This window comes from Pseudorca crassidens, chromosome 16 (assembly GCF_039906515.1).
Source record: "Pseudorca crassidens isolate mPseCra1 chromosome 16, mPseCra1.hap1, whole genome shotgun sequence".
Taxonomy (NCBI): domain Eukaryota; kingdom Metazoa; phylum Chordata; class Mammalia; order Artiodactyla; family Delphinidae; genus Pseudorca; species Pseudorca crassidens.
This window is the reverse complement of record NC_090311.1, coordinates 53782069-53799607: the sequence shown is the minus strand read 5'-3', so window position 1 is coordinate 53799607 and position 17539 is coordinate 53782069. Positions and strand designations below refer to the sequence as shown.

Below are 17539 nucleotides of genomic sequence, written 5' to 3'. Positions count from 1 at the left end.
GGAGACAGAAAAATCCCAGCCTGGGAGGACTTACCATCCACTGGGAAGGGACAGGCAGTAGCATAAGGAAACGGTGTGGTGTTAGAGCAGGTGTGGGTTCTTTGGGCACAGGGCAGGTAAAGGGGGTCAGCAGTGCAGGTAGAGGGCGTGTAGCACAAGGCGGGTGGGCAAGGTGGGCCTTGCTGAGAAGCTGGTGGTGCTCGGACTTGGCTTGAGCTGAGTGTGGCTCCTGGGTGCCCGCTGCAGGGCTCAGGGCGGGGAAGGGCAGATGGACGGAGTATGGCTGTGCCCCTCAGGGGCTGTTAGTCTAAGGTTCTTGCTTCGTGGACTTTCAGGCTGCCAACATGTCCGGGACGTTCGGAGGAGCCAACGTGCCAAACCTGTACCCGGGGGCCCCTGGGGGCGGTTACCCTCCCGTCCCCCCGGGGGGTTTTGGGCATTCCCCTTCCGCCCAGCAGCCTGTTCCTCCATATGGAATGTACCCGCCCCCTGGAGGAAACCCACCCTCTGGGATGCCCTCGTATCCGCAATACCCAGGGGCCCCTGTGTCAGGCCAGCCCATGCCGCCCCCTGGGCAGCAGCCCTCGGGGGCCTACCCTGGACAGCCGCCCATGACCTACCCTGGGCAGTCGCCAATGCCACCTCCGGGACAGCAGCCGGTGCCAAGCTACCCAGGGTACACTGGGTCCGGGACCGTCACCCCTGCTGTGCCCCCAGCCCAGGTGAGTGCCAACTTTGTGCTACTCTCTGTCCAGGCCTGGCTCCGAGGGCCTGAGACATGTGGCCCAGTGTCCTCTGCCAGCAGGGCTGGGGACCGTGCAGGGGACAGGGGAGGACTAGGTCCTCCAGCTCTAACTTGTAGTTTTCAGCGTCACTTCCTCACAGACTCCCCATCCCCTGTTTGTGCGCCTGAGGACCTAGGGAGCTACTGTCTTTGTCCCAGCTTGTTAGATGGTCCCTGTGGGAGCTGGGTCTGAATGCCTCCGGGTACTCTTCATTCGTCTGGTGTTATTTACGGCCTGGATTTTGTAAGAACTGGTCTCAAGGCCTTTGCCCAATGGCTCTTAGTTTTCAATCCCCCGGATGTGCCCTCCCAGACTAGCTTCAGAGGATTCTTAAAACCAGCTCCTTTGGGTAGGGAAGATTGTTGGCAGTTCTTTCAGGGCTGCTCTTGGCTCGTTTTGGAGAGCAGTTCATGTTTGCAGAGCCTAGAATTCATTGTCATGGTTACACAGCGAAACCAGCCAAGCACAGGGCTAGTGGTATGTGGTTGACTACTATTTTTAGTCAGAGGGTCCCTTCCCCTCCCTCCCTCACACCCACACGTCCCCCTACCCCTGCCCTGCTCTGCAGCCTCCCTCTCTGCCTTCCCCCTTATTCTTTTCTCTCAGCTTGTCTCCTTACCTCTGTTAAAACCAGTTTGTACTAGACAATCCACCGAGGGAGAGTTCCGGCAGGAAAAATCAAGTTTGCTTGGAGTGTGGCTGTCATGTCAGGAAGGAGCCCAGCAGGCAGGCGGGTCGTAGAGTCCGGAAAACAGTGCCGGGAAATGAGAACTAGTCCGAGAGGTAGCTGGGCTGCATGTCCCATCGTGAAGGCTGGACACCTGCATCACAGAGGGAACACCTGTTTCTCGTGTGCACAAAGGTGGACTAAGCAGGCCCGCTAGGGAAGCCCTGATGTGTGCTGTGGTGCTGAGGCCTTGAGGAGAGGCCGCACCCCTGTTCCCGAGGCCTCCCCTTCATCAAGAGCCCGGGCCCAGGCCTGGAGGACCCAGGCATAGGGTAGATTTTCAGCATCAGGACTCAGTTCTAGGTGGGCTCCTAGCCACGGGAGCCAGGCAGACGTTTCAGTGCCAGGACAGGTAATGGTCACGTTAGGCCGACTCAATGTCGAGTCCCCTGTGCTGTTGATTGCAGGCTCCTTCAGGTACCCCAAGTTTTAGAGGAAAGGTCATTTCCAGAGTCTGGGGCAGGTAGTCTCACGTCTGGGGGATATAGCATTCTTGCTGTCTGTCTGTCTGAGCAGTTTGGAAACCGAGGCACCATCACAGATGCTCCTGGGTTTGACCCCCTGCGAGACGCCGAGGTCCTGCGGAAGGCCATGAAGGGCTTTGGTGAGAGACCCCAGGTGGTGCGAGTCCTATCACCCCCGACTCCCTAGGCAGTTACACAGTGGCTCTGTGGGCTGGGGTCGCTGGGTGGAGGCAGCCTGGCCCCAGTGGTGGAGGAAGAGAAGGTGGATATGGGGGTGCAGTTGGGATGCCCAGGAGAATTGGAAGACCCAGGCCAGGAAAGTCTGTAGCCGCAGAGCATCCCCACAACCCCCAGCCCTGCCCACTCCCACCTCTCCTTCCTCCAGGGACTGATGAGCAGGCCATCACTGACTGCCTGGGGAGTCGCTCCAACAAGCAGCGGCAGCAGATCCTCCTGTCCTTCAAGACAGCTTATGGGAAGGTGAGTGTTGGCGAGATGGCGGGGTGGGGGGGGTCCCTCCTGACTTAAGGCATATCCTCTAGCACAGCCCTACTCCTGCTTTTCCTTGGGGCCTAGTGGGTCTAGATCTCCTGGACAAACCATAAGGCACATTAGGGCATTTCCTGCTGTCTCTCAGCTGATGGCATCTTCTAGAAGCAAAGGATGCTCTGAAGGAGAAATTCCAGAGTCCACAGGGTACTGAGGTTTGATGAGAGGCGCCCAGGAATCTGGGCTCCAGTCTGGCTGTGCACGACTCACCAAGACCATGGGCAAGTTATCTCCCTTCGAAGGAAGAGGCTTTAAGTACTGAACAAATGCACGGGGGCCGTATTTTGATTCTGGGGGCTTTCAGATCTTTAGGTAGGTAACCACTGGGTACATGTAGGCTAGTGTTCTGGCCCGGTGCCTCTCCTACTTGAATGGCCATGAGTCCTCTCGGAATCTGGTTTGAATGCAAGCTCTGATTTTGCAGGTCTGGCTGGGGCCTGAGGTTTGGCTCTTCTGCAGATGCTGCTGGTCCCTGGATCTGGGATATTGTCCCTATTGGTCACCTCCTGTGGATTCTGAAAATAGGTTTTGTTTGTTTGTCTGAATGTCCAATCAGGATTTGATCAAAGATCTGAAATCTGAACTGTCAGGAAACTTTGAGAAGACAGTCTTGGCCCTGATGAAGACCCCGGTCCTCTTTGATGCTTATGAGATAAAGGAAGCCATCAAGGTGTGTATGGGTGGGTGTGTGTGTGTGTGTGTGTGTGTGTGTGTGTGTGTGTACCCGTGTGGGCTGTCCCGGGAAAGGCCTGGGTCACGTGGTGTGTCTTCGCTCACTTATTAGCTACGGTTGTCAGCGCGGCTCCTGGGCCCTCCCGGTTGGAGTCCAAATGCTGTAGGAAGGGGAACTTGGAAGGGGAACTTCTGGTGGCTCCCCCAAGAGGCAAATGAGGCGTCATTCGTCATCAGGGAGCATCTAAGTCTCTCCACCTTAAAAACACGGTGGGGGCTGGGGAGCTGGGGTTGCAGAGGGAGCTAGTGATGCAGTGATAAGAGTGGGAGGTGTGGATTGTATCCTCATTCATTAGGACTCTGTTGTTAGCAGATAACAGAAACTGCACTTGAGGAGCTTAAGCGGAACAGCAGCCTGGCTTGGCGAGGGCCGGGGGCCGGGCAGACTTTCTCTCTCATCTCTGCTGCTTCTTGAGTGTCTGCTTCATTCTTCCATCTGCTTCTGTGCCTCTCCTTCCTTAGCACAGCATCCCTGTCGACCCCTCTCCATGTACCTGTCAGAGATCCAGCTACAGAAGAGGCCAGCTGCCCCTTGGTTCAAATTCCAAATGGGGGCAGGTTCTGATGGGCTTCGTTTGGGTTTAGTATCCCCCTAGTTCAATCAGTTATGACCAAGCGGAGGGTCCTGCACGTTTTGTACAGTCCTGTGGCTCCCAAGACCCCCAGCAGGTGTCCTGTGGATGGGGAGGAGCCACACCCACAGACAGGGGAGTCCTTGTGAACTGAGCAGGTGCCGCAGAAGGAATCTAACATTCCTCAGGGGCCTGATAGGCACAGTGACTTTTCTTGCCCCCACGAAGATGTTACCTGAAACTGGGTTCGCCTTTTTGTGGCTGTCAAGAGACCCAGCCAAGCCAAAGAGCGAGGCAAGGAAAGATTTATTACTTGCAGCAAGTAAGAACATTGGGGATCTTTCCCAAAGCCGTATCTCCCGGAACTGCAAAACTGGGGAAGTTTTAAGCTAAAGGCACATACATATTCATGAAGGGGCACAGAGTCCAAACTTGAAAAGGCCAACCTCTTCATCCCTTAGGTTCCAGTTGATTTGGTGGTTGAGTGCCCAAGGGGGTTTAAATTCTGCCAACAGCTCAAGAAAGTGCTTCAGGCTAGTTTTTACCATTGAAACAGAGCTGGGAGTCTTTACATCTGATTTGTTGTCTTTTCTATTGTTCTTTTGTTCCTTTAAGGGCAAGTACTGTGGCCAGGCTTAGATCACAAGATAGCTTAGGCTAAAAATGGTTTCTCTTATGTCAAGAAAGCCATTCCTGGTTCTCTTGCTCTGGGGACACCCTACTCTGTCTGCCTGCAATATCACTTCCATTTTATGGTCAAGGAACCTGAGGTGCAGAGAGGTGAAGTGACATGCCCAAGGTCACACAGCTAGTGACCAGCAGAACCAAGATTCAACCTGACACAGAAACCAGGCTACTGACCCTGTCCTCTGCCTCCTCACTGTCCCTGACTCGCTCATCGCTTCCATCCTCGATGTTGTTGCCTTCTCCTAGGTGTCTCCAGATGCTCCACGGTCCACTCTAGGACTCACGTTTTCCCACATGTCATGCTCTCGCTTTAAACCCATTTTCTCAGTTGCTTCTCATCTCATTCATGGGCTGAACTTGGAATAAAACAGATCCAGGTCCACCTCTCAACCCCACCATTTACTGTGTGGCCTTGGACAGGTTACTACACTTCTCTAATTCTCAGTGTCCTGGCGGGTGGAATGGGGATGTTCCTTCCCATGATCTCTACTTATCACCGTGTTGCTGTCATTACTGGTACTTTCCTAGGACTGCAGAGGGGAGGCTGACTGCTTCAGGCCCGGGCCGCAGCAGCAGCACGATGGGCGAGTCTGTGTCTGTGGCCTCTGTCTCTGGGGTTTGTGCCCCGGGGGATCCTGAGTGCCAGGGAGGAGGCTGTAACAAGCCTGTGCTTTGTTGTGCTCTCTGCCTCCCAGGGGGCAGGCACTGATGAAGCCTGCCTGATCGAGATCCTGGCCTCCCGCAGCAATGAGCACATCCGGGAATTGAACAGAGTCTACAAGACAGGTTAGGCTGGCCCCAGGCCCTCTGCCCCTTGCAGAACCCTGTGCTTTTAGGGCCTTGGCCACACCCTCTCCCAGGGCCTCTCTTCCTTCCTGGCCTCCTTATCTCCTGCCACCCCTAACACGCTGGGATTCCCTCCCAGACCCAGGCCTGCCTGCTGTTTACACTGGAGCAGGTGACTGAGGTAAGAGGGCGCTGGGGTAAACCTCCTGGGTGAGGTTGGGGCCAGGTCAGCCCGGAAGTCACAGCCCCTCCTGATCTCCGGTTGTTTGTTCCTGGGGGCCACGTGGGCCACCTGTCTCCTCATGCCAGAGCCCACTGTTAACTGTGTGCAGTGCGCAGCTTGGTCCACTGGGCTACAGGGCAGCCCTTTCCTGTGTCTCCCTTTTAGAATTCAAAAAGACCCTGGAGGAGGCCATTCGGAGCGACACATCAGGGCACTTCCAGCGGCTCCTCATCTCTCTCTCTCAGGTACCTTTCCCAGGGCAGAGATCGGGCCCACAGCAGGGAGAGGTGGATCTCTGGGCCATGGGGAGGAGGAACAGGGAGGGAGGGGTGCGGCTCCAAGGAGTGACCTTGACCTCACAGCCTGCTTCCTTTCAGGGAAACCGGGATGAAAGCACAAACGTGGACATGACGCTCGTCCAGAGAGATGTGCAAGTGAGTGTGGTGGCCGCTCACCTGGCTTCCTGAGCAGGGGAGTGTCTTCCACTTTCTTGTGTCACAAGGGAGGGGTTCTGGGATTGAAAGAGCAACAGATAAGGAGTGGATTCCAGATGCTGTGAGTTTCTCAGGGGAACAGTCTCTGGCTGTTTCCTCTCTTGGTTCAGGAGTCCGAGTGCCTCTCCAGAGGAGTTTGGGTTTCCCACTAATGAATTCAGACCATAGCAGTTCTGGCTGGAGAGACCCCTGGCTTCCTGGTGGGATGGAGCTGGCTGTGCCTCTCCCCACCTCACTGCTCCCGCCCCCCAGGGCGCTGCATTCACCAGGAGCTGCCAGTAGGCTCCTTGTCTCTGTCATATGTCAGAGGACTTCCGTAGTGCCCTCTTGTAAGGGCTGGAAGAGAACCACTCTTCTGGTCTGGCCCATTTGCTTTCCAGGTAAGGACACTGAGGCCCAGAGAGGTTGAGCATTGTGTCCAGAGAAACCTGGAGGCAGAGTCTGGGCAAGGGCTCACTCTCTGTGCCCAGACGGTGCCTGCCTCTGCCCTGGTCCCAGACCGCTCACTTAACGTCTCCCTGGCTTGGGACACCCATTCCTATAACTGGACTCAGGGCTGGATATCCCCAGAGTCCTGGGCTCCAGCTCTTGCCCCAGTGGGGATCTTCCGGTTTCTGTTTCCTGTCCAGGCCTTTTCCCAGCTGAGGCAGAAGTTGCCTCGGTTGCAGGGTCTCGTGCCTACTGCTCTGCCTTCCTAGGTCTGGACCTGCTCGGCTTCACCTCGACCTGTGGGGTCTCTGAGCCCCTGATGGCCACCTTCTGCCCTCAAGTATCAGTGCCTTCAGGTCCAAGAGCTGCTATCTGAGGCCTGGAAGGCTCTTTTGAGCCATCTGGTACAAGGGTTGCAAATTGGCAAATAGATTGGGCTCAAACCTTCAAAAACTGAACAGGAAAGTGCAAATTCTCCCCATTTGCAAACATAACAGTGTATGCAGTGAAACGGCAGGCAAGCACCTGTCACATAAAATCCCACATCCATAACTGCGATCTATCAGTTGTTGTTATAATTATTGTCTCATGTGTTCCCGCTTGTAGATAGGGAAACTGCTTTTAAAGATTGAGAAATTTCACGTAGATATCTGGGTTTCTGGTTCCTCATGAAAAATGGATCAGGCAGCTGTGAGCCTTGTTCCTCTCATGTACTCGGCTGAGAAGTAACTGCCTCTCTGCATGGTCCCCGTGGTCCCCACCACTCTGGCCTTACAGCTGGCCTGATTCCTGCATTTAAGTTACCCAGCTGGCCCCTTTGGGCTTTCAGGTTTGTGACCCCGAATCTAATCCAACTTTGCGTTTTAGAGATGAGGAAACTGAAGTTCAGAGAGGGCCGGTAGCCTGCCTAGAGTCCCGTGGCAAGTGGGTGGAAGAGCTAGGTCTCAAGCCCATGTTTTCCTCTGTGCTGCTGCTCCCTTGTTGGGTTAAAGCTGTTCCTTGCCTGTCCTGGGCCCCAGCGGCCTTGGCTTTCCTGGCTTAGTGAGAGGATGTGTGGGTGGTGTCTACTTCAGCACAGTGAATGGGGCTCAGCTGGGGCCCTGCCCCCCTTTCCCTCCCCTCTGGGCTTGTAGGGCTTGGAGACTCTGCCCAGCTCTCCTCCATGACCTGGGCCTGGAGTCTGGGGTGAGGTCTGCATTGCATGTCTATCTGTCCCTCTTCTGTCCAGGAGCTCTATGCAGCTGGAGAGAATCGCCTCGGAACAGATGAGTCCAAGTTCAATGCAGTTCTGTGCTCCCGGAGCCGGGCCCACCTGGTGGCAGGTAAGGCAGTCCCGGCCTCCCTGCAGCCAGGTAATGAGGTCAGATGAGGTATGGCAGGAAACAGCTTGCAGGAACACTTAGCAGTTCCGCTCTGCATGGGCCTTTCACTTCCTTGAAAGAGCCCCCTGGTGGAGATTTAAAAGATATTATCAGTGGGTTTCCTGAGTCTGCAAGCATCCCGTTCTGCAGGAAAGCAAGGGAGGAGGTTAGAGAAATGGGAGCCTCCTGTTGGCTGGTCTCTTTATCTGCTATAATGTGGAACATTAGAGTTGAGAGAGCCTTCAAGAGCACCTGACCCAGTGGTTTCCAAAGTGTGGCATAAAAAATTAATAGTACTAAGTAACACTTATTTACTCTTTCCTTCAACAAATATAAACTGAGCTCCTGCCACGTGCCAGGTCATGGAGTAGGTGTCCCTGCAGAATCTCTGTTCTCAGGGGGTTCACCTTGTTTGGGGAGCCTGGCAGTAAACAAAAATCAAATACAATCTGTACCAGTTGGTAAATCTTTAGAGAAGAATAAGTTCGAAACTAGGATAGGAAGTGATAAAGGTGTCGGAGGGTGCTGGGGGCATTCCTCACTGGGGTAGTGACATTTGAGTTAAAAACATGAAGGGGGCTTCCCTGGTGGTGCAGTAGTTGAGAGTCCGCCTGCCGATGCAGAGCACACGGGTTTGTGCCCCAGTCCGGGAGGATCCCACATGTCACGAAGCGTTTGGGCCCGTGAGCCATGGCCGCTGGGCCTGTGCGTCCAGAGCCTGTGCTCCTCAACGGGAGAGGCCACAACAGTGAGAGGCCTGCGTACAGCAAAAAAAACCAAAACATGGAGGAGTTGCAGGTGCAAAGGCCCTGAGCATGGGGTTCCCAGTGCAACCGAGAAACAGTAAAGGGGGCTGGTGAGGTGGAGTAGATGGAGTGAGTGCGCATAGGAGGAGGTGAGGTCAGAGACGGTAGGAAGCCCTGATGACAATTGCATGGACTTAGGTGTTTACCCTGAATAAAACGGGAGGCCATTGGAGGGCTCTGAGTGAAGGAGAGATGTGATTTGACTTAGGTTCTGTGAGTGTCCTGGCTGTTGTGTTGAGAAGAGAGAAGGGATCAATGGCAGAGCAGGAAGCCAGTTAGGAGGCTGCCGCAGTAACTCCAGGGGAGAAGTGACAGTCGCCAGGACCAGCTGGCAGGGGCAGGTAGCAAGAAGTGCTCAGATTCTGGCCCTGTTTGCCAATGAACTGGACGTGGAGTGTGAGAGAGAGAAAGGAGTCAGGGATGACACGGGGTTTGTTCCTGCTGAGTCAGTGGAAGAGGGGAGGGGGCCCTTGACCAAGACTGGGAAGCTGTGCATGGAGTAGGCTTTAGGAGGGAAGGAAGTCAGGAGCCTTGAGCCACAGATACCGTGTAGGCAACGGGTCTGCGAGGCCAGAGGCCAGGAGAGGTCTGGGCTAGAGATGGCAGTTTGGGAACTATGAGTGGGTCGAAGGAGTTTGAGGCTCTGGGACTGCAAGAGGTCCCTTCAGAGGGAGACGGGAGGGAGACCAAGCAGTCTGAGGACAGGGCCCTGGCCATTGCAGGAGAATTAGAAGGGGCGCCCAAAGAAAGGGGCATCCTGGAAACCAGCAGTGTCAGCGGCGAATATGAGAGGGCAGGTGAGGACAGAGAACGATGACCACACTTAGCAGCGTGGGTGGGTGAAATCGCCGCACCCACTCTGTGCAGGCACTGAGTCTTTAATACATGCGAATAGGGGCCATTCTCCTGTTTTGCAGATGAGGAAGCTGGCAAAGGGCGGTTGGGGAAGTCAGCTACCCAGGTGGTAACGTGGCAGAGCTGGGGTTTCAACTCAGGCCGCCTGCCTCCAGAGCACACTTTTTAACCTCTGCCCTATTCTGTACTGGAGCGCGAGCGAGCATATGCTCATCTTAATCGTTGCTTATTTTAATGAGTATGGAATATGTCTGTAGCACATCAAACCCCCGCTTTCACAAATGTTATTAGTCAGGGGGAAAGAGGAGCTGACCGGAAGAAAGCAGTAAGTAATGAAGTTGGATACAGATGTAGCAGAAATCATGATACTGATATGCAAATCACAGCAGTTTGGAGAACACAGATAGAAACTGAGCCCCTGGCTGGGGAAGAGGAGGTTTATATCCTGGGGCAGAGCTCAGCTTAGGACGCAGGTCTCCATGGCGTCACCTGCCTCTCTCGGAACCCACAGCCCACACTTCCTGTGGGTGCTCCGCCCATCCCAGGGTAAGCAGGGGCACTGGATGGGCGTTCGCTCGCCGTCAGACTGGGAAAGATTGGCACATAGAATGACGGAGCAGGGCTGGGGCTGGAGGTGCGGGGATCTGGGAAGAGACTATTGGTGTCAGGGCTCCTGGGCCGGGGATTGAGGTGTGATGGGTGAGCAGCGGCGAGGGCAGTGCTGGTAAGGGGACGGTGAGCAGTCCTGGGGGGTGGGGGGGTGCACTCTCCCTGGGGCAAAGAACTGGCCAACTTGAGAGCTGAGCAGGTGTGGTCACTGGGGCCGTCCAGGGCGCCGGGAGCAGAGGGCGAGAGGTGGGCTCTGGGTAGGGGCAGAGGCCTCCTCACCACGTGTCCTGTACAAGTCAGGTAGGGCTGCCGTAATAAAATACCACAGACTGTGTGGCTTAAACAACAGAAATCTATTTTCTCATAGTTCTCATAGTTCTCATAGTTCTCATAGTTTCTCATAGTTCTGGAGGCTGGAAGTCCAAGATGAAGGTGCTGGCAGCGATGGTTTCTCCTGAGGCCGCTCCTCTTGGCTTGCAGACGACCCCCTCCTTGCTGTGTCCGCGTGTGATCTTTCCTCTGTGTTTGCAACCCTGGTGTTTTCTTGTGTGTCTAAGTCTCCTTTTCTTATAAAGATACCAATCAGATTGGATTTGGACCCACGCTAAGGGCCTCATTTTAACTTAATTACCTCTTTAAGACTATCTCCAAGTACAGTTAAATTCTGAAGTCCTAGGAGCTAGGACTTCAACAAAGGAATTTGGGGGGGCACAGGATTCAGTCCATAACATGTCCCTCTGTCTTGCCCCTAGTTTTCAACGAATATCAGCGAATGACAGGCCGTGACATTGAGAAGAGCATCTGCCGGGAGATGTCCGGGGACCTGGAGCAGGGCATGCTGGCCGTGGGTGGGTATCTTGGCCTGCCCGCTGCGGGGCTGTCGTGTGTGGTGAGTTTTCAGGGTGCTCACCCAGCCTCCGGTTGAGGAAGCTCATAGTGAAAGGGTCCACGATTGCTAAATCCAGTTGCCTACACGGTGGGAAGTCAGGCTGCTTCTCGGTTGCTGCGTAGTCGTGCCTCTGGAGGCGTCTTGTTTATATTTCAAGCCCAGCCCTGGGGGAGGGAGCTGCAGTGCGGGCACTAGTGGGAACGTGACCAACTGTTCTCCCGGAGGAAGATGATGCATATCCTGCCAAGTTTCCTCTAAAAATACATCCCTGCAGGCAGTTGTCAGATGTTTGTGATGGAAACACGTGGAAAGATTTTTTTACTTGCAGCAGCAAAACAGGCCCTGGGCAAGGAAAGCTGGCGTAGCTCCCAGGACACTGGTGTACTTCCTGCAGTGCCTGTGTCATGTCTTCCAGAGCAGGGCCTGATGGGCTCCAGGTCCATCCTACCCCCTCCCCCAACCCTGGGGTTGGCCCCTCTTTATACCCACTTGGGAACATCACGGTTTGCCCTTCTTCTGTTTTGCTTTTCTTGGAGCTTTCTGGATGGGACAGATTTCCCTGTGTACCCCATGGTAGGTATCGTGGCCTGAGAACCCTAGTTAGATGTTCGTTCCGCTCGGCCATCCTTTTCCACGAGGGTCATGGCATCTCCAGCCTGTCCTCTCCTGCCTGAGCAGCAACATGGTTCCACACACCATTCACGTTCCTTCCCTGCACAGCTTCCTGCATCACATTGGTTGTCAGGAAATGTGTTGGGTTGGTGTCCAGGCTCTGCATGTCTCTGTTCCAAAGGGCTGGAGCCAGGATTGTAGGATAATTGAGCCTAGAAGAGATGAGGGGAGAGGAAGGTGGATGCAGCGGTGTGTTTGATTGACATCTGACCTCCTGAGAGGATGCTGTGTGTGTCATGTCCTCCTGGACTGAGTTTTCTGCAGATCGAGTTATGCCGTGTTTCTCTCTTCTAGTGAAATGTCTTAAGAATACCCCAGCCTTCTTTGCTGAAAGGCTCAACAGGGCCATGAGGGTAGGTAACCCCCAGGTGCAGGGTCTGGGTGGGGGGTGTCTCAGCCCACTCGTGACTGGGACCTTGCTCAGGGGAGGAGGCATGAGGAGGGCCACCCTTCAGCCAAGAGGACAGAGGGCCCAGGGGCGGGGAGGGGACCAGGGCCCAGGGAAGGTGGGGAAGTGGACGGTGAGGAGGCCCGTTGCTCACGCCCCTGGGCCCACCCTCTTTAGGGAGCAGGAACCAAGGACCGGACCCTGATCCGCATCATGGTGTCTCGCAGCGAGATCGACCTCCTGGACATCAGAGCAGAGTATAAGCGGCTGTACGGCAAGTCCCTGTACCACGACATCACGGTACGGGCCTCTGGGGGCTGTCTGGGCTGCCTCTTGGCGTCCTGCTCACCCTCGGACCTCCCTGGCCACTCCCACCGTCCCCTTTACTCTCCCTCCTCGGAGCTCTCGCGGGCTCGGCTTCAGCCAAGTATGGGCATCTTGTTTGTGGTCCTCGTACTTGCCCTCTTCAGTTTTCACTTGTTCATCTGGTTGTACAACAGCAGGGTGTCAGCTCCTGATGGCAGGGTGCCTCTTGACCCTGCTGTCGCCCCTCTCTGTGTCCCAACATCCAGCACATCTGCTGTTCAGTAAACAGTTGTGGGGGGGAGGGTCCAAAATCGGCATCAGAGAACACAGGACCTCCCCCACCTGGTGCCTGGCCTTCAGAATCCAGCCGCCCTGTGGGTCTGTGATCCATCAGTGAGAAATCAAGCCCCGAGCCCCTGGAGGGTGAGCGGCTCTAGCTCCCTGGTTAGTCCCATCCCTCAGCTCTGTGGTGGAGGCAGCACAGGAAGGCAGTTCACAGGGAGGGCTCGGGGGTCACACTGCTTGGGGTCCAGCTCTGGCTTTTCTGCTTGCTCACTGTGTGATCTCAAGCAGCTTGCTTAAACCTCCCTGAACCCCAGTTCCATCATTGTTAAGAGGAGGATAATAATAGTACCCCCCGCCCAGGACTGTTGCGTCTTAAAGGAGGTGGTCCACGTGAAGCATGTTGTGTGACACATGTACGTGTCTGATAGACACTAGCTCCTGTTTTATCACTGTGCCAGAGCCAGTCTGATAAAATTGATTCCTGTCGTGGCAGGGGTCAGGGGGTCTGACACTTAATTTCTGAACTCACATGAACCTTGAAATTGAAGTCACCACGCCCAGGTCCTGATTTCAGAGTGACTAACGTTTGATGTTGGGCATGTCACTGAGAGAGGCTTCTCTCTCTTTTCTTGGATATAAAAGCAATGCTGTTGATAGCAGAGAATTAATAATTATTCACAAAGTATCTTGTGTGTGCCAGTAGGTTGTGGGCACCGAACAGGCCTTGCCCTCAAGGAAGGAAACGATGGTAGGAAATGATGAGAAATTAGCTAAGTGTGGCCTTACTTCTAATGTAAGTGCAGTGGACTCAGATAGAGGGGATATCAGTGTGAACTGGGATGCCCAAATAATAACAGTCCCCTTCACTGGACAGTCGTATCATAGTAGATTACACTTCCTGTACAGGACACAGTAGTGCATTATGGTATAATCCCAACTTAGTGCAACAAAAATGCACTGGGCAAAGGCCACTGGTAGTTAGCCCTGGGTAGGGGGGGTTTTGGCTATTTAAAATTTTTTTGTATTTGTTTTTCAAATTCTGACTTTGATCATTCGGGTGAGTACAGCTTTCTATTTTTTTTTTTTTTTTTGCGGTACGCAGGCCTCTCACTGTTGTGGCCTCTCCTGTTGCGGAGCACAGGCTCTGAACGCGCAGGCTCAGGGGCCATGGCTCACAGGCCCAGCCGCTCCGCGGCATGCGGGATCCTCCCGGACCGGGGCACGAACCCGCGTCCCCTGCATCGGGAGGCGGACCCCCAACCACTGCGCCACCAGGGAAGCCCCCAACTTTCTCTTTTTTAATGGGAGGGCTCCGGAGGCTGAACTGCGTTGGCAAAGGTCTGTGCCACCTGCAAGGCCAGCGTGTGAGCCTCTCACCTGCTCTGGCACCAGCACGGTGGGGAATTTCCTAGGATGGGGCTGCCTTTCTGTAAGGGCACCTGGGGCAGAAGAAAATCAGGAGCCAGGAAGCCAGAACTGGCCGAGCCTCGCTTAACTGATGCCTTACTTGTTTCTGTGACCAGGGAGACACTTCTGGGGACTACCGGAAGATACTGCTGAAGATCTGTGGTGGCAACGACTGAGTGGTGACTGGTGGGTCACTTCTGTCCACCTGCTGGCAACAGCGATGCCAGGAAAAGGCCAAAAGAATGTTTGTCTATTTCTAACAAATCCACAAAAAACCCCTTGGTGTCCCAGCGCGGACCGTCCGTAGAACCTTGGCCCCGTCCCCCGCCTGCCCTCCTGATCCGTGTCTTGTGCTCGTGCTGAGGGACCTGGGTTGGTCTTGAACTCTCTCAGGATACCTCCTCCCCACCCCCACTCCTCACAGCCTCTTGCAGCTAAAGGAGACGTTTTGTTTCCTGACTCATGCAGTCATTCCCCTTTGCTTGTGGCTTAAACGCCTGGCTTCGTTTTAGTCATATAATGTTGTATGTTTATTTGGAGGTTTTTTTTTTTAATATATAGTCGTTGCAGACAGATGCACACACGTCTTTGCTGCATACACAGTTTGGGTGAGACAGGTGGGGACTGGGGGCGCCATGTCCTCACTGAGGAGTAAAAGGGAAAACCTTTAAGAGTACTCTTTGCATCTGGTGAGAATGTGTCATGAGCTTTGTTATTGCCAAACTCACTCCTTTTTAGAAAAGAAAAAAGCCAGAAAGTCATCTGTTCCACGCAAAACCACGAGAACAGAGCCAGCTCCCTGCCAGTGACAGGGTTACTTGTAATTGAGAATGTGCCTTAAACCTGAATGTCGATGGCCGAAAGCTGTTTCCAAATTAAAGTCAGCCAGTTCTGGACGTGTTTACCTGGTGCCAGCTTGTTTTCCTGTGCTTCATGATTCTGCCCTGTAGCGCAGGGGTCCAGCCTTACTAGTCGGTGGAAATTTTTATGACTTTAAATAGAAACTTGTGCTTAGGGAACTCTGAGCATAAGTAATTTGCAGGGACTGGGTCATAAGGACATGAGAAATGGAGGTCCCTGAAATTCGTGCTCAGGGCCCAGACGCTGAAAAGGCATCATATGCGGGCACGGTGAGGCCCACTAGGGCGAGGAGGAGGAGCGTGGTCCTTCCCGCCAGGTCCGGAAGGAGGGGCACAGGAAGGAGGGGGTGTGCATGACTCCTGGGGGAGGCCTTACTGAGGAGGATCAGAGAGGTGTGAGACCGGCTCCTCCCCTCAGGGACCCTTCAGTCTGAAAGGGAGCTCCTGGCTGTGGTCCCCGGCAGGCCCTTTGCCCCTTGGTTGGTGGTGTTAGGAGAAGGCAAGTCCAGAAGGGACAGAGTTTCTAGAAGTCGTCGTCACTTCTAGAAGCCCAAAGCTTGTTTTCTGGCCAGGGATCTTCACTCCCTTTCTGGTTTCTTACGTTGAAAGTTTAGAAAGGAGAGAATCAGAGATTATGGTGGAAGCCCAAGCCTGCTGGGCCCTAGCAGGGGCCCCAGGGAGTGGCTTGTCCACAGAGTAGACATCTGCTTGGGAACACCACCGTGACTCCTCCCTGCCTTGTGGACATAGAAGAGGGGATGGCCCAAGGGACGTGGGGCAGCCGTGAGCTGGACACTAGCCTCGTCTACCTAGATCTGCCTTGCCCAGCCAGAAAGGCTGATGTGGGCCCTGGGATGGACGGCAGGCCCTGCTTGTCATGTCAGCTCTGCTTCAGTTTCCATGCCTGGAGCCTCTTGACCAGCATGCTTGGCTGCCCTTCCCCAAGGGCGGGCCCCTTGCCCTTGGGTGCCAGGTGGGACCTGCCTGGTGGGATGAACTGTGAGGCACTGCACAACTTGCCCTGGGTCCAGGCCGACTTTGGTGGCCTCCTGCACTGTGCCAGAGTCTAGATTCAACCTCCCATAACGTGACTGTAAATGTTCTGTGACATTACTTTGTCCCATTGTCTGCACCGGAGGTTCCAACCTGGTGCCCAACAGGCAGTATTTAACCTGTACGTGCATTCACTTTGGTCCCCAAAAAGTCCTTTTAGACATTTGAATTTGTTGCCAACATTTAAGCATTGAGCGATTTCATATTTTTAAAAATCTGGAAGAATGGATTCTCATGAAAAGCCAAAAATTCTAGTAACGCTTGCCCAGAATTCCTGCACAGCAGTTGCTGCTGGCGCCAACTCACAGGTGCCCTGTTTAGGTATGTACTCTCCATTTTGCCACAGGCCCCACTACTCCCTATTGATATACCATGTGCACGTTACCTGTTGGGCCCTTACACGTCTTTGAGTTTGAGACCCCTGGCCTACACACTTGGGGGCCACCTGTGTTCAGCCTGGTCCTTATTTTCTACCTTTCTGTCCCTCTGACTTCCCTCTTGGTCATGCCCATGGGACCCAACTCATAGTAAGGATGGGCTGGAGGACTATGTGAATGCCTCACAGATCTCTCCAGAGACAAAGAAAGGCACCTACTGCCTTCTAAGATCAGTAAAAGGTTATTAACACTGACGGTGATGCTCAGGATAAAAAAAGATGAGGGAGACATTGATCTTACAGGTCATCTTTCTGGGAGGAAACTACACTGGGTCTTTTCCTGCCTCCTGGAGGTGTTAGTCAAGGCGGGTCCATGCCGCACATCTAATGTCACTTCCAGAATAGCAACCAGAGGATGAGGCATGAGGTAAGTTCAGCCCTGAGTCTGTTTTCAACAGCTGTGGGGACATTGGAATGAACACTGTGTGTTAGGGACAGGGACAGGACTAGGGTGAGGCAATCAGTCACTTGCTTCAGGTGCAAAATTTGAGAAAGGAACCTTGGAGTGCTCACTTTGTAGACGGGGAAACGGTCCTAAGTGGTGGTTCTCAAACCCTAGTGTGCATCAGGATTTTCTGAGGAGCTTGTTAAAGGTGCAGGTCCCTGGGCAGCCATGGGGACCAAGAAACTGCATCTGTAACCTGCTTGCCTTATATTCTGATGCTGATCTAAATACTCCTGCACTGAGCCAGAGAACTTCTGACATTAGAAATGTTCACACACAGGACAGGTGAGCAGGTGGCAGAGTGTTTCAGTCCGGCGGTGGGAGGTGGAACTGGTCCACTCCCAGCTTTGGCAAGAAGGATCTGAAAGATGAGCCTTTGCAGATGCCCATGGTCAAAGCAACAACTGGATGGCCGTGCCATGCCCATCCTTGTGCTTTGGCAGGGAGTTACAGTCCTAGCCTAGGACTTGGCCCCTTATTTCTGCCCTCAGCTCCTTCCTGCCCTGGCTGATATGGAGTGGAGTCAGACGTGAAAACAGAAATCAAGCTAATCATTTCTCCAGGCAGATACTAGACTAGCTTACATTTTTTACCCCATCAAACCTGAAAGCTTCTCTGCTCGTGTTCCTGTAAGGACAGGGACATCATTACTTAGTCCTCCAACTGGCCCTATACAGGGTTCCCTCTCAGCAAAGGATTTGGTCAGTCAGGGTCTCAAC

General features: G+C 54.0%; 1 protein-coding gene across 2 annotated transcripts in view; it reads left to right on the top strand.

The window, feature by feature from the left end:
• ANXA11 (annexin A11) overlaps nt 1–14928 on the top strand; it is a 41104-nt gene extending 26176 nt beyond the window's left edge. For both annotated transcript variants that reach the window (XM_067710378.1, XM_067710377.1), the window contains exons 4-15: nt 336–722; nt 2029–2116; nt 2362–2456; nt 3082–3195; nt 5212–5302; nt 5691–5770; nt 5903–5959; nt 7677–7770; nt 10832–10927; nt 11935–11993; nt 12206–12328; nt 14143–14928. In XM_067710378.1, the coding sequence (XP_067566479.1) occupies nt 336–722; nt 2029–2116; nt 2362–2456; nt 3082–3195; nt 5212–5302; nt 5691–5770; nt 5903–5959; nt 7677–7770; nt 10832–10927; nt 11935–11993; nt 12206–12328; nt 14143–14202 (1344 nt within the window). In that variant the 3' untranslated portion in view covers nt 14203–14928. The remainder of the gene's footprint in view (nt 1–335; nt 723–2028; nt 2117–2361; nt 2457–3081; nt 3196–5211; nt 5303–5690; nt 5771–5902; nt 5960–7676; nt 7771–10831; nt 10928–11934; nt 11994–12205; nt 12329–14142) is intronic.
• The last annotated feature ends 2611 nt before the right edge of the window (nt 14929–17539 follow it).